Raw genomic sequence first — 16,665 nt, 5'->3', positions numbered from 1 at the left:
ATGGATATGAGAGAGACACATCAATTGGTTGCCTCCCACATACACCCTGACTGGGCAGGGAACTAACCTGCAACCCTGGTACATGCCCTTGACCTGGAATCAAACCTGTGGCCCTTTGGTCTGCAGACTGACGCTCTAACCACTGAGCAATGTGGACTAGAGCTCTGATTTTTTAAGAAGGTTACTTTTTTTAGAAAATGAAATGTATCAGTAAATTATTTTTTGCTCTTAATTACTTAGTGTCTGATTAATTCAAAGGTTGGATTGTTTAGAAAACATTTGTATTTAATCTATTATATTCCTTATTAATTGTTTTGATGTTTCTATGTATTTTAGGACCAACTTCAACTGTTATATTCTGTTGGATCCAATGTTTCTGCTGAAAAGTAAGTCAGCTATACATTTATATATTTTTATGTAAATATCTGGACACTTAACATTGAATTTGTATTGCCCATTGATTGATTCCTTCATTCATTTGACAACAATTCTTTGAAGAATTTTTTAGTAGTTGTGGTAAGTGCTTATGATAAAAATAACAAAGAAGATGATAAGATAAAAATCATGGTAAAGACATGATATTTGATGGTAAGAAACTCATCATCTAGAAGAGGCTAAAGATAATTCGAATATTTAACATAGTTTAACACAGTATAATAAGGTAATACTTTCAAATTGTAGTTGAGAGTTTCTATGGACTTCATAAGGCATTGGTATTTGAGATGGGTCCTAAAGAATGAGTAGGCTTTGCCAGATAGATAATGGAATTAAGGAATTCCAAGAATATTTTTAAAAGCATGGGATATGAGAGTATGTCTCATTTTTGAGGCTATAAAAAGCTGCTGGTGGCTTGAGATAGGTTTAGATTGAGATTGTGATGTGAGGCTGCCAGGTTATGAAAAACAACATATTTTGATGGATGTCAGAAACAGATCTGTTATCTAATCATCTTCTGAGTTTTAAATGGAATATTTTAATGTGGAGCTCTTGTTCCTTAATAATTTAATAGTAGATATCATTTTCTTAAATTTAACATATTTGTGCACATTATATATGAAAACTATTAGAATAATTTTTTAATACCATTTATCTTTTTCCCCTAGAGTTTCTCAGCTTTTGTCCTTTGCTACCACACTCTGTTCCCAAGAATCTTCTACTCTAGGACTTCCAGATTTTCCTTTAGATAGTTTACCAGCTGCAGTTCAAATCCTGGTATGTATAGAATAAATTAATGACTGGTGTACCCAAATGTGGCAAAGAATTTAAAAGTTCATCCTTGGATATTCATCACTTCAGTCTGCTTGACATATTCTTTTTAAATATTGTCAGAACTGAGATTAATTTATTGTGCAGTGCAGCAGACTAGACAGAGACCAATGGTATGTTCTGAGCCCTTAAAGAGCTTACAGTCTTAAAGGGGGGAAGGTAGAGATGCAACTCAAGTGAAAATTCCACAGAGAGAAAGACTTTAGCCTGATCACACAGAGGTATGCTCTAGTGTATGTTGTGACTCAGACTTGCCTCTACCTGTTGTGAGGGAGCTGGGGCTTTCACATTCTAGCACTATCCGTCATTGGTAAATGGCTGTCCCAGAGTACACAAGTTCCCAGGCACTAGCTAATCTCTCAGCCTTGAGCAAAGCTGGCTCTAGGAGCTCAAGGGACATCTTCAAAAGACGGAGGGAGACCTATAACAACTGGCTGCTTGAAGGGAAAGCTGGATGCACAGAAAAGATAAGGACAGACCTGGGGGAATTTGGTGGAGCACTGACATTGTCCACCACAGTATCACAAAAGTCATGACAGTACTATCTGGAGTGTGGAAAGGCCCTCCAGGTAGAGGGGACAGCACTTACAAGGGTGTTGAATCATAAAAGGGCCTGGTATGTTTGGAGAATAAGTTGTGTCACTAGAGCAAGCCTGTGTAGTGAAGAGAGGGATTAGAACCTTAGAGTGAAGTGCTTTACATGGTGAGTAAAGTTGTCTGGATTTTATTATGTGGAAGAAGTGGCCCATCAAACATTATTAAGTAGGTCAGGTGTGTAGCAATCAGATATACAGGGGTGAGCAAAAGTACATTTACAGGTTGGAGGAAGATACCTCTGTTTGCAGGAGGAGGGATGGGGAGAGCCTGGATGCACAGGGAGCATATAGACTGTTAAAATAGTGAGAGACTCTGCCAAGGAGCCTAATTCGAGGTAGTGGGAACACCACCTAGATGAGACATTTTAATTTGATTTATTTTTATCTTTTTTAAAAGTTTATTTTAATTCTTGACACTATTACAGATGACCCCATTTTTTTTCCACTTTGCCCATCTCCACCCAGCTTTCACCCCCCCTTCCTTCTGGTCATCACCTTACTGTTGTCTATGTCTATCAGTTATACATATATGTTCTTTGGCTAATCTCTTCATCTACTTTTATCCAGTCTCCCTCCTCCCTTCCCTCTAACAGCTGTCAGTCTGTTCCTCATATCCATGCTACTGTTTTTGTTGGTCAGTTTATTTTGTTTATTAGATACCACATATAAGTGAGATCATATGGTATTTGCCTTTCTCTGACTGGCTTATTCCAATTAGCATAATAATCTCCAGGTCCATCCATGCTGTCACAAAAGGAAAGATTTCTTTATATTTACGGCTGAGTAGTATTCCATTGTGTAAATGTACCACCACTTTTTTTATCCCCCCATTTATTGATGGGCACTTGGCCTATTTCCAGATCCACTTATCTACTGATGAGCACTTGGCCTGTTTGCAGATTTGGCTATCCTATATAATAAAAGGGTAATATGCAAGTTGACCCTAACAGCAGAACGACTGGGAACGACTGGTCGCTATGACGTGCACTGACCACCAGGGGTCAGATGCTCAACGCAGGAGCTGCCACCTGGTGGTCAGTGCTCTCCCACAGGGGGAGTTCCACTCAGCCACAAGCCAAGCTGACAGTTGCGAGCGCAGCAGCAGTGGCAGGAGTCTCTCCTGCCTCCTCGGCAGTGCTCAAGATATCTGACTGTGGCTCCCTATGGGGAGCAGGCCTAAGCCATCAGTTGGACATCCCCTGAGGGCTCCTAAGCTGCCAAAGGGATGTCTGACTGGCAGCTTAGGCCCGATCCCCTGGGGAGGGGGCCTAAGCCAGCAGGTGGACATTCCCTGAGGGGTCTCAGACCTCAAGAGGGCGCAGGCCGGGCTGAGGTACCCTCCCCCCCCCAACCCCCCGAGAGCAGGAATTTTCGTGCACCAGGCCTCTAGTTGTAAATAATGCTGCTATGAACATGGGGGTGCGGATATTCTTTTGAATTGGTGTTTTGGGATTCTTAGGATATATTCTCAGAAGTGGTATCACTAGGTCAAAAGGCACTTCCATTTTTAATTTTTTTGAGGAAACGCCATACTATTTTCCACAATGGCTGCACTAGTTTGCATTCCCACCAATAGTGCATGCGTCCCTTTTCACCACATCCTTGCCAGCACTTGTTTGTTGATTTATTGATGGTAGCCATTCTGACAGGTGCGAAGTGATAGCTCATTGTGGTTTTAATTTGCATCCTAGGGCAAGGGAAACAAAGGAAAAAATAAAGAAATGGGATTACATCAAACTAAAAAGCTTCTGCACAGCAAAAGAAACCAACAAAATGAAAAGGGAGCCCACTGAATGGAAGAACATATTTGACAATGATACATCTGATAAGGGGTTAATTTCCAAAATATATAAAAAACTCATACAACTCAATACCAGGAAGACAAACAATCCAATTAAAAAATGGGCAGTAGCCCTGACTGGTTTGGCTCAGTGGATAGAGCGTCGGACTGCGGACTCAAGGGTCCCGGGTTTGATTCCGGTCAAGGGCATGTACCTCGGTTGCGGGCACATCCCCAGTGGGGGATGTGCAGGAGGCAGCTGATCGATGTTTCTCTCTCATCGATGTTTCTAACTCTCTATCCCTCTCCCTTCCTCTCTGTAAAAAAACAATAAAAATATATTTTTTTAAAAAAAGGGCAATAGACCTGAATAGACACTGCTCCAAAAGAGGACATACAGATGGCCAATAGATATGAAAAGATGCTCAATGTCACTAATCAGAGAGAATTAAAGTCACAATGAGATATCACCTAGATAAGACATTTTTAAAACTTATGTTGCAGTTTATTTTGTATTTCCTGAGAGTTGGTGAGTTAGGTTTCCCAGGTATTGCTCACATTGTTCTATACATCTAGAACAGTTTTTCTTATCCTTTTTATTATGTCTTTTACTTTTCATTCTTTTTGTTTTTGCTCAGAACTTTTTACTTGGACAATTCTTAAATCTAAAAAGGGTTAAAAAATATTAAAATGAACATCTCTAATTCCTTCAAATAAAATCATCAATTGTTAACATATTGCCACATTTGCTTGCTCTCTGATTTTTTTTTTTTTTTTCTGGACCATTTGAAAGTACACAACAGTTAACATCCTTTTTTTTTTTTTTTTTTTTTTTTTTTAAAGCGTCCCAACTTGGTCACTTTTATAGACCCAGCTAGGCCCTTTTTTTTGTTTGTTTTTTGTGAGTTTTCTTTTTTCTTTTTTCTTTTTAAATATATTTTATTGATTTTTTACAGAGAGGAAGGGAGAGGGATAGAGAGTTAGAAACATCGATCAGCTGCCTCCTGCACACCCCCTACTGGGGATGTGCCTGCAACCGAGGTACATGCCCTTGACTGGAATCGAACCCGGGACCCTTCAGTCCACAGGCCAATGCTCTATCCACTGAGCCAAACCGGTTAGGGCCACAACAGTTAACATTTTTAATACTTCAGTATGCAACTTCTCAGAATTAGGACATTCTCTTACATAACCAAACACCATTATCATATTAACAATAATTCTATATCATCTAATAGAGGGTCTATACTAAGTTTTCTCTAATTGTCTCTGTTAATAGACTTTTAAAAGTAAGGTGAACTGAATTGAGAAAGCAATTTATAACTTTGAAGCTAGGTGAATGTGGATGAGATTAATTAAGATTAGGAATAAAGATAGAGGAGAAGGGAGTTTGGGACAAGTAGGGTAGGTAGATGTGTTCAGACATGTAGTTTCAGACATGCTGAATGGGGGACAATGGGATATTCATATAGCCACGTCTAGTGTGCAATTGAGAGTTCAAGTCTAGAGTTCAAGAAAGGTCAGGACTAGGGATATAAACAAGGAAGTCATCAACACATAGATGGTAGCTGAAAGATGGGTATGGGAGAGCTTACCAAAGGAAAGGGAGTGGAACAGGAAGAAAAGAGGAAATACTGAATATTTGCTTATGTAGACTTTTGGGAAATATGAGTACCATATTGGTTATTGTTTATAAGGTAATTTTAATATCATATGTACATTTCAGATAATTTTTCAGATTTATTTTAGATGTTCCTCACTCATACATGTTTTTGCTCCTAAATAGAATTCCTTTCCTATGATGTCAATCAAACATGCAATCCACTGGCTTTACCCGTACACTATTTTACTAGGACAGGAAGGGAAGATGGCTGTGGAAGATGTTTTAAAAGTAAGTATCTTCTCCCTTTCCCTTTCCCTTTCCTTTTCCCTTCCCCTTTCTCTTTTCCTTACCCTTCGCCTACCCCACCCACTCCCCCTTCCCTTCCCTTCCCTTCTCTTTTCTACCCTCTTCCCATCTCTTCCTTTCTCCTTTCCTACTTTTCTCTCTCTTCCTTTCCCTTTTCTTACTTTGTAGGCATAGAGGTATTGGCATGCCAAAGATGGGGGCAGCAAGCATTTAGGTGGCTGGTGTGGTTGGGAGATTGGTTATACTGAGTAAATATGTAAATCAATTGAACAAATAAGTGAATATATTGAGGAGAATAAGATCTGCATTTTTCACTGTTGGAGCAGGAATTTATAAACAGAAAGGGAGGATGAAAGAACCCTCAGATATTATACTGGAATTGGAGAAATTGGTATGAACTCATTTTTTTAGTTTTTGTTTCTCTCTCTCTCTCTCTCTCACTCTCTCTCTTTTTGTCTAAAGTTTTACATATATCTCCTTTTTTCCTGCTTGACCCCACTGCCCCAGCCATTCCCACCCCGGGCAAGCCCCACTGCCCCAGTGTCTGTGTCCATTGGTTATGCTAATATGCATGCATACAAGTCCTTTGGTTGCTCTCTAACCGCCCCCTCCCCTGCCATTTATCTCTGGATCTATTCTTGTTCATCAAATTATGTTGATCATTATATCCCACATATGAGTGAGATCATGTGATATTTATCTTTCTCCGACTGGCTTATTTCACTTAGCATAATGCTCTCCAGTTCCATCCATGTTGTTGCAAATGGTAAAAGTTCCTTCATTTTTATAGCAGCGTAGTATTCTGTTGTGTACTTAGATGTACCACAGTTTTTTAATCCACTCATCTGACGATGGGCACTTAGGCTGTTTCCAAATCTTAGCTATTGTAAATTGTGCTGCTATGAACTTAGGGGTGCATATATCCTTTCTGATTGGTGTTTCTTATTTCTTGGGATATATTCCTATAAGTGGGATTACTGGGTCAAATGGGAGTTCCATTTTTGGGAGGAAAGCTTTTGAAGGAGAAGGAATAATCAGTGTAAAAGCCCTGAGACAGGAGCACTCCTAGGGTATCTTATGAATAGCAAAGGACAGTGTGAGGGGGGCAGGGTGAGGGAAGAAGAGGTGAGGAGGACATGAGGTCACTAGGTAAAGGATGTTAGATCATGTGGGGCTTTATAGGTTATTGCCTTCAGTTTGAATGAGATAGAATCTATATATATAAAAGGCTAATATGCTAAGTGTCCGACCATCCGACTGGTCGCTATGATGCGCACTGATCACCAGGGGCCAGACGCTCACCCCAGGAGCTGCCTTGACGCACACTGGCCATTTACAGAGAAATGGCACCGTGGACCTGGTGCCGGCAAAGCCACCCTTGGCTTCCCCCAAGTGGGACACAGGCCCCTCTACCACCTCAGAGTGACAAGAGGGGTCCCAGACTGCAAGAGGGCACAGGTCGGGCTAAGAGAACCCCCCCCCCCCCAATGCATGAATTTCATTCACTGGGCCTCTAGTTTAATAATAAATGGCACTGCGGACCTGGCGTCCACAAAGCAACTCTTGGCTTCCCCCAAGTGGGACACAGGCTCTGCCACCACCCCGGAGTGACACCTTACCAAATCACAGCTGATGCTACTGAGACCCCATGGCGCAAAATGCGGCCCACAGCCCAGCCCAGAAACGGCTGTGGGCGCCGGGTAATGACGTCACATAGCAACACCCAGCTTCCTCTCCCTAGCAACTAGCCTCCTTGGAGTTTATTCAGCCCAGGAACACGACTTGCTTTATAGCCAGGTGGACACATTTTACACTTTAACCAAATGTCTGTGAAGCGTTTTCCCATGCCCCATCTCATTTGATCCTCACAGAAGTCCTAGAGTAGGTAGATAGGAGACTCAGTGGAATCCTATTTTCTTTTCATTAGCCAGAAAATGGAGATTTAGAAAACTTATAAACTTGACCTGACTGAAAAGAAGTAAGAAATGGTAGACCTTGAAAATGACTTCAGGTTGAATTTGGTTGACACTTCTATTATAGAAAAAGGGAAGATAGTGATATTAAAATATTTCTTCTAATTAATTTCCTTTCATTGTCCATGAATCCATGCACCAGGCACTAGTGTCATAAGATTTTGAGCATAGGAAGCTCTTAAACTGAGCTTCCTATGCTCACTCAAGTTACTAAAAAGTGAGTAGACTGTGGAGAATAAGGGTGAAATTAGGGAAAAAACAGTTGGTAGGTTGTTGTGGTAATCTAGTTAAGAGAGTGTGGCTTTGACCAGCTTTGAGCTTGGTAAGAAGTGGTTGCTTTTGGGTCATATTTTGAAGATAGAATGTGATATGCTGAAGAATTGGAAGTAGGGTTGAGACAAAGAGTTAAGGATAATTTCAAGCTTTTTGGACTGAGCACCTGGAATGATGAAGTTGGAGATAGAGAACATGGGAGGAAGATCAAGACCTGAGTCTTGTGTTTATTGAATGTAAAATGCAAGTGGAAATGTCAAGGGGCAGTTGCATATACAAATCAGGAGTTTAAGAGAGTAGTCTGCATTTCTAGGAGAGAGAAAAGTGGGAGTCAAACTGGATAAGATTATTTACAAAGTGAACATAGGTAAAAAATATAAAAGATCCACTCTTAAAGTAACCTAACATGTACTGCTCAGGTAGTGAAGAAGGACCTGCAAGAGAGACTGAGAAGGAGGAAACAGTAAAATAAGAAAAGTAATTTATTTAATTTGGTAAATAGGATATTATTGGTTGACTTACCAGGAGCAGTGCAAATAGAGTGGTGGGATTGTAAGTCATAAATTAGTGGGCCAAATAGTAGCTCAGAGATGAGGAAGCTGAAACAGTGATTATTTACTTACTTGTAAAACAAGTTTGATGGTGAGCAGAAACAAATAGGTGGTGGGTCACTCAAGGATGATGTAGAATTAAGAAATGGCTTTCTGTTTGTTTCTTGGAATGGGGAGACAAATGACTTCATAGGAAAAAGGGACAAAATCTGTGGAGAGCATGGAAAATACTTATAGAAATATGGTCTGGGGGAGGCAGGAAAGGACATTTCCAGAGCATCATTGTACCCTGATTTGGAATAGTGGAAAACATATTTTGTACCTAGCAACTGGAATGATCATAACCTGAGATGGAGAAAGTAGACTTCTACTGATTTTCCATCAACTCATAATGAAAGGAGAAGTCCTTTTTACTGAGACAGTAGGAAAGAATTAAGCATTGATGAAAATGTAGATGATTTTGAGGATGAAGGAAAAATAATTTAATTTGTTTATTCATTTAACAAATCTTTCCTGACCATTGGCTATGTTCTTTGTGTCTGATTCTAGGTTCTGGAGATTTAGAGTGAACCAAATACATACATTTTGATATTGCTCTAATGGGGTTAATATTCTTGTGAAGTGTGAAGGTGTATGTGCCTAAAGGCTCTGATGTGGATGGCAGAAGCAACTAGATTACCTGCTGAGACAGGGAAGAATGAGTTCAGATAGACTCCTAAGGAGAAAAGTAATGGTTTATATCAGTTGCTAAAGGGCTATGGGAAGAGCCCAGCAGAGACTGGAGGCTACATCATATTTATTCAGTAGCCAGACAATATGGTATGGTGATTTTCTCTGTTAGTGCTCAAAAGCTTAGAAAAGGGTATGAAGAAAATAAATAGCTTGGTGGGTCAGGATTGGGAATTGTGAGGGTGAATATGGAGGCCTTGCAGACCAACATCCTTGTGATTTACATTTCCTTTTACTTAATTACTAGGGGCCCGGTGCACAAAATTCGTGCACTTGGGGGGGGGGGGTTCCTCAGCCCAGCCTGCCCCCTCTCACATACTGGGAGCCCTCAGGGGATGTCCTACTGATGGCTTAGGCCTGCTCCCTGCTCCCCTTGGGGTGCAGGCCTAAGCCGCAGTCTGGCCTCCCTTTGTGGGAGGCAACCGGGCTGATCAGGGGAAGGCACCAGCCCCATCACCCCGCTGCTGCAGCCACTGCCAGTCACTGCAGCCACCAAGGTTTTTTCATCAACACGGACTCCAGTCCCTTCACCATGAAAAAATGACAACTTTCTTTAGGCATTTTCAAGATGTATCTTTCATAGAATATGATATTTCTTTATTATTTTTTTTATCCTCACCTGAGGATATGTTTCCATTGATTTTTAGAGAATGTGGAAGAGAAAGGGAAAGACAGAGAGAAACATCAAAGTGAGAGAAACACTATGATTGGTTGCCTCCTGCATGAGCCCTGACCTGGGCCCGGCCAGGGAGGAGCCTGCAACCTAGGTACATGCCCTTGGTCAGAATTGAACCCAGACCCTGCGGTCGGCAGGCCGAGGCATTATCCACTGAGCCAAACTGGCTAGAGCAGGATATGACATTTCTTAGCTCTCTAGCAGCGGACCTTCCTTTTTTTTTTTTTTTGCCAGGAGTGTGGTGAAAAACCCTAGATCACCTTTTGGATTCTTATTACCCAAGTTACTAAGAATATTACCAGGGGCATACAGGGAGCTTAGCTAATGAGCAGTCAGAAAAGGTGTTTCCTCTGTAGTTCACACCGATCTCCAGCTCGGCCCCCCGCCCAGGCCAGACGCCTCAGCTAGAGGCGTCGACCCCCATCACCCTCCGATCGCTGGATCGGCCCCTCGCCCAGGCCTGACGCCTCTGAACTAGGCGTCAAGCCTGGGCAGGGGAGCCCCAGACCCCTCTGATCGCCGGCTCTGCCCCACGCCCAGGCCTGACGCCTCTGGCCCAGGTGTCAGGCCTGGGCAGAGGGCCCCCATCTTCCCCCATCACCGACTCCACCCCCCGCCCAGGCATAATGCCTCTGGCCGAGGCTTTAAGCTTGGGCAGGGGCCCCCCCGCAGCTCCGATGGCCTTCTCTGCCCCCTGCCCAGGAGCCCCCTGGCTCAGGCCCTTCCTATGCTGCTCAGGGCGCACATGGGGGCCACCTCGGAGTGACTTGGGTGCTGATGGTGTTCTCCGGAGCCCAGGCTGCTGGGAGGCCTATGTATTCCAAATAAACCGCCATCTTTGTTGGGGTAATTGGCATACTCATCTCAATTGACTGGGGGAACGTAGTGGGAGTGACCACAAATTTGCATGTTTCTCTTTTTATTAGTGTAGATACTTCACAGTTAAAATAATGTAATCTCAAAGAAAGTGTAACAAAAACACATTGGTACTATTTGTTTAATTGAAATTCAAGGTTTCACAGGAAATAGTCATTAATATAAAATGATGAAGTAAATAAACTTGGTTTTCTACATCTTGCTAAGATGTAGCCTATAATAATTATATATCTACTACAGGCCCAGTGCACGAATTTGTACACCAGTGGGGTCCCTTGGCCTGGCCTGCGGGATCAGGCCGAAACTGGCTCTCCGACATCCCCTGAGGGGTCCCGGATTGCGAGAGGGTGCAGGCCAGGCCGAAGGACCCTACCAGTGCACAATCGGGGCCTGGGAGGGACATGGGAGGTTGGCCAGCCAGGAAGGGACCGTGGGAGGGCTCCAGGGCGTGTTCGGCCTGTCTCGCTCAGTCCCCATCAGTCAGACCCCCAGCAGCAAGCTAACCTACCAGTCGGAGCATCTGCCCTCTGGTGGTCAGTGCACATCATAGCGAGCTGTTGAGTGGCCTTAGCTTATTATTAGCATACTAGAGGCCCAGTGCATGAAATTCGTGCATGGGTAGGGTCCCTAGCGGCTGCCAGCTGCCAGCAGGGGCCTTCCTTCCCTGGCTACCGACCTGGGCCTACCTTCGTTCTGCGCTGCCCACTGGTGGTCAGCGCACATCATAGCAAGTGATTGCACTCCCGCTTGGTTGAACTCCTGAGGAGACACTTTGCATATTAGGCTTTTATATATATAGATTACGCTTTGGTTGAACGGCTGACCGGACACTGGATACAGCATATTAGGCTTTTATTACATAGGATTTTACTCCTCAATTGCCTTTTTGATCAACAGTCTTCTAAATTTCCTATGCTGGCAATGATAATTCACCTTTCAACTTGAGTTCTTTTACTATCTTAGTTTATTCTAGCCTACTATTATTATTCTACTGAAATATTTTAGCTTGAATTATTTATAATAATGTAACCAGTTTAGCAAATGGTTCAAGGCATTATTTTCATTTCTGGAATATAAGTGCTCTGACATCAATCCTATATTAACTTAGACCAGTGGTTCTCAACCTTCCTAATGCTGCGACCCTTTAATACAGTTCCTCATGTTGTGGTGACCCCCAATTTCATTGTTACAAATTGAACATAATTAAAGCATAGTAATTAATCACAAAAACAATATGTAATTATATATGTGTTTTCCGATGGTCTTAGGCAACCCCTGTGAAAGGGTCGTTCAACCCCCAAAGGGGTCACGACCCACAGGTTGAGAACCGCTGACTTAGACTGACAGTATTATAGGTGGGGTAAAAACATACCTTTAAGTACATATGTTTGTTTTCTTAGAATGTAATGGCTCTAGGTTCTAAACTCTCATGAATTTATTCCTATCCTATTAAATCTCCTTCAAAATACAGTGTAATTTTTTGCAAGAACTTGAAGTGTCAATAATTGTCATATGCCTATGACATAGAAGCAGTTCCTACCAAATTATGTGATACTATGGGAATTTGCATATATATAATGTATAAAGTGTAAAACTTACTCTGTGTAGTAGCACTAACAGATAACTTTTCTTAGGTTTGGGGAAAGGAGTGATTGATTGTCTTAAATACTTATTATACCAAAGGAAGATTTGAACTAGTCTGCTATGTTTAGAATGTTGAGGTTGAAGATAATTTTCTTTTAAAAAATCTATTTTCTTGGGTTGTGTCATTCTGTTGAATAAATGGTGATCTATTCTTTCATTGAGGTTCAATCTTTCACTGTAGTGATAATGTTATGGTTGGATTGGGGGAGCAATTATTTCTGCCTGTTTAATACTAAAATGAATTAAGCTTTTCATATTGAACATGCTGCTATTAGTAGGCCATAGTATTTAATTAATTTTAAATTAGTATTCTCGTTTTTCATATTCTTATTTGTGTTTTCTCTGTGCCTTTTTTACATAACTAGGGGGTATCACCAAGTGTTAGAGCATTGCTAATTGGCCCACATGGAGAAAGAGTCAGCGGTGTTGGCCTTTTAAATCCAGTTTGATAAATATTGAGAACCTACACTGTAGAAGGCACTGTGCCAGATACTGTGGAAGATTGGTTGTTATAATTCATTGTAATCAGTTAAGCTAACCACACACACAAACTGCAGAATTATGTCTAGGAAGTTCTGGTTTCATGAATTTCAGGTCAGTTTATTTAAGAAATCAACTGATACAGGCCTTATTTTACTTTACATGTTTTCATGAGTTTCATCATCCCTTTCTAGGAAAATGGACATTTTTATTATCAAGAAATGTAGGCTGCAAACTTCTACCAGTCAGAAATTCAATAATTCCATTTCCTGTCCTTAGTAAAATTTGGGGACTATTTTCATATCACTTCTAGTAATTGGCGTAAGTAGAATGGTATTCATGAAAGTAGGAAATAAATTCTCATTAATTTTTTTACCTCTACCTTTATAATGTAGAGTGAGGTTCAGTTCTAATAAAACAGAATCTTTAAGATATCCAACAATTATACTAAAATGAAAAGTCCATGATTTTCTTGTAATTTTACAGCGCTTTGAACTCCAAGATTCAAGAAGCTCTTTGCTTCCTGAAGAGATTGTGAGAGTGGAGAGGATGACTGAAAATCACATCTCCCAAGCTGCTGTTACTGTCCGGATTGCAGGAAAAGAGGTGACCATTAAGGTAATGAGTCAGAGTTTATACTTTAAAAAATATGATTTAAGAGGGAGGAAAGGAGAGAGAGAGAGAAACATCAATGTGAGAAACATCAGTTGGTTGCCTCTCTTAAGCACCAAGCCTGGGGATTGAACAACATGCAACTTGGGTATATGCCTTGACCAGAATCAAACCTGCCACCTTTAGGTATATGAGATGATGCTCCAACCACCTGAGCTACACTGTCCAGGGCCAGAGTTTATACTTTCTAAGATGTGCCTGGTTCTGCCTATTTTTATGACCTACATTGGGTGTATGATCCCCTTATTATTCTTTGGCTCTATAGCATCTACATATCTGTATCTATATTTATCTATGTCATGTATGTTTTAAACTGGAAAAGTTCAGGAGAAACATATGGATAGCCTTTTATCAAAAGCAAAAGTTGACTTCTGAGAAAATGAAGTTAAGTGTTGATTAATGAAAGCATTTTGTAGTCGGAGTCCTTAGTAAGAAACAGTCAGTCTTTTCAAACAAATTTTAGCAGCTAGGGAATACTTTTTAAATAAAATCTTTGTTAACTACATGGGACAATTGAAAGAAGAGCTGTTCTAGTGAATAGTTTTCAGAGGAGGGGAATGATATTTGGTCATAGAGCTCCATTTGCTTGCTCTACCATCCTTTCTAACCCTTTCTTTGAGCTCCCTAAGAACCTTAAGAGGCGATGGAAACTATCTCAAGGAAACCCAACTTGGAAAAAATGCTGACTTAAATAAATTGTAAATAAATAGAGGAAAGAAAAGGCTTGCCTTCTTATGTTGTGACAGACCAAACTTTAATTATAGACTTTTTGTTGTGTTTTAATGTGATATCATTAATACTTATTCATGTTACTGTTTTACTCATTCATCAAACTGAACATTGATTATTGTCTACTATGACCTAGGCTCTGTATTAGGCTTTACTAGTGCTACTGTGTACTAGTCACTGCATTTGTCTCTTTGTATATATTATGCCATTAAATCTCCCAGTAACCCTGGAGTTAATTTTATTATCTCCCTTTTACAGATTAGAAAACTGATATAAAGAGAGTAATCAATTCACCCATGATCACCAGCTAGGAAATATCACAGCTGGGACTTCTAGACAGGATTATTTTCCACTATATCTTTCTGTATCCTTCAGAAGAATGACCTCACCAAGCTAATGGTCAAGGATAGAGGTAGATAAATAGGGACTGCATTGGAATGGCTATGGGGATACAGAGAAGGAAGTAATACAAGGAGTCAGAAGGAGTAGAGTAAGTTTCAGAGAGGAGGTGGGACTTGAGCTAAGTCTTGAAGTATGACATAAGAGTTTTCCAGTGGCCCAGGGGTAGAAAGATGAAAGGACATTATAGGCATTCTAAACAGTAAATCCAGAGACATGAGGTCTGAGCAAGGTTTCATTATTTCCTTCCTTTTAGTGATAGTTTTCTAACCTCATTGCCTCCAGTCGCTTCCAATTAGCCTTCTATGTTACCACCAGGCTGATCTTTTTAAAATGCAAATCTGATCTTGTCACTTCCAAACTTACAGTTCTTTAGGGTTCATGTGTATATGGTATGATCAAGCCCAGAGTCCTCAGCAGAGCATGGAGATCTTCTTCTGATAGGAGACTAATAAGGAGGAGATAGGAAATAGAAGAAGTAGGTATGTGGGATTCGAGGAGAGATTTTAAGAACAGATGCTTCTGAGTGGTTAACTAAAAGAAGAGTGGGAAAGGATTTATGGACATGGATTTCAAAAGTCAGCAGGTCATTGGTGACTTTGGAGAGTCCCAGTGGACTGATTTTAAATTCTGTACTTATAACTGGAATTTGGACAAAAACCTTCATTCTCAAGTAGTGACATTGTTATTATAAGTTATAAATAGGATGAAGATTACATGATTCTTATGAAAATATCTGCCAGCATGGGACTTTCATTTTAGAGGGATGATTGATTTGGAGGTTGCTTGATGATCATCAGATCTGTGAATGAGAAAATAGTTGCTGCTCTATTGAAATATCAAAAAAAGTATAGAACAGTGGTCGGCAAACTAATTAGTCAACACAGCCAAATATCAACAGTACAAAGATTGAAATTTCTTTTGAGAGCCAAATTTTTTACATTTAAACTATATAGGTAGGTACATTGTTATTAACTTAATTAGGGTACTCCTAAGGCTTAGGAAGAGCCACACTCAAGGGGCCAAAGAGCCACATGTGGCTTGCGAGCTGCAGTTTGCCAACCACTGGATAGAATTGAATTGAGCAAGAAATTAGTAGGGCTTTAAATGGCAGTTATGCACTTTTACTTACTAATATTTTGAGAAAACCATATCCTTATTATATTTACCTCTCTTTTATTACAGGTGCCAGCTGGGACTAGGCCATTCAGTCAACCTTTTGCATCAGAACGTTTTATACAGACTTTAAGCCATAAACAACTGCTGGCTGAAATGATGCAGTCTCACATGGTTAAGGACATATGTTTAATTGGAGGAAAAGTAAGAATGGCAGCCTCACTGCAAACTTCTGTTTCCTGACTTTTGGTTGTTTTGATTTATCTCTTAAATGATTGTGTTTCTGTTTGTAGGGTTGTGGAAAAACAGTCATCGCTAAGAACTTTGCAGATACCTTAGGATACAACATAGAACCTATCATGCTCTATCAGGTACAATGTCCATTTTTAGCACTTGTAGTATAAACAAATATGTGTAGACCATCAGTAGAATTGATAGGTATTTTACTTTAACTTATGACCTATTAATTTAGATGTAGATAAATAACTGAAATAGCAATCAAATTGCAAGTATAATTATTTCAAAATTTGAAGGTATGTTCTAGGATATCTGGTGGGCACAGCGTGCCAGGATCTCTTTTTAAAGGGAGATTCATTGTACGTGCTTGTACAAACACACAGTACATTTAATTGTAATTTGGAATTCTAAACAAGGTGCATTTTAGCAGCAGTGGGATATAAGTAGGTACTCACCAAATAGATTATTCTTTGTTGTGGTAAAATATGCATAACATAAAATTTACCATTTTTACGTGTACAATTCATTCGCATTAAATACATTCACAATGTTGTGTTACCGTCACCACTATCTATTTCTAGAATTTTTATCATCCCAGATAGAAACTCTATACCAATTAAACAATAACTTTCAATTCATCCCTTCCCCCAGACTCTGGTAACCTCTGTATAATTTTCTATCCCTGTTAATTTGCTTATTCTAGGTACCTCATATAAGTAGAATCATATACTTTTTATCCTTTTGTCTCTAGCTTATATT

The 16,665-nt window shown here is 40.4% G+C and overlaps 1 protein-coding gene across 3 annotated transcripts in view; it reads left to right on the top strand.

Moving 5' to 3' along the window:
* Positions 1-16,665, top strand: part of VWA8 (von Willebrand factor A domain containing 8) — a 366,788-nt gene that overhangs the window by 61,132 nt on the left and 288,991 nt on the right. For all 3 annotated transcript variants that reach the window (XM_023748236.1, XM_023748240.1, XM_006083505.3), the window contains 6 exons: positions 337-386; positions 1,104-1,212; positions 5,429-5,533; positions 13,240-13,371; positions 15,739-15,873; positions 15,963-16,040. In XM_023748236.1, coding sequence (XP_023604004.1) covers positions 337-386; positions 1,104-1,212; positions 5,429-5,533; positions 13,240-13,371; positions 15,739-15,873; positions 15,963-16,040 — 609 coding nt within the window. The remainder of the gene's footprint in view (positions 1-336; positions 387-1,103; positions 1,213-5,428; positions 5,534-13,239; positions 13,372-15,738; positions 15,874-15,962; positions 16,041-16,665) is intronic.

Source organism: Myotis lucifugus, unplaced genomic scaffold (genome assembly GCF_000147115.1).
Source record: "Myotis lucifugus unplaced genomic scaffold, Myoluc2.0 scaffold_7, whole genome shotgun sequence".
Taxonomy (NCBI): domain Eukaryota; kingdom Metazoa; phylum Chordata; class Mammalia; order Chiroptera; family Vespertilionidae; genus Myotis; species Myotis lucifugus.
The sequence above is the reverse complement of the archived record's forward strand: the minus strand, read 5'-3'. Positions and strand labels throughout refer to the sequence as shown.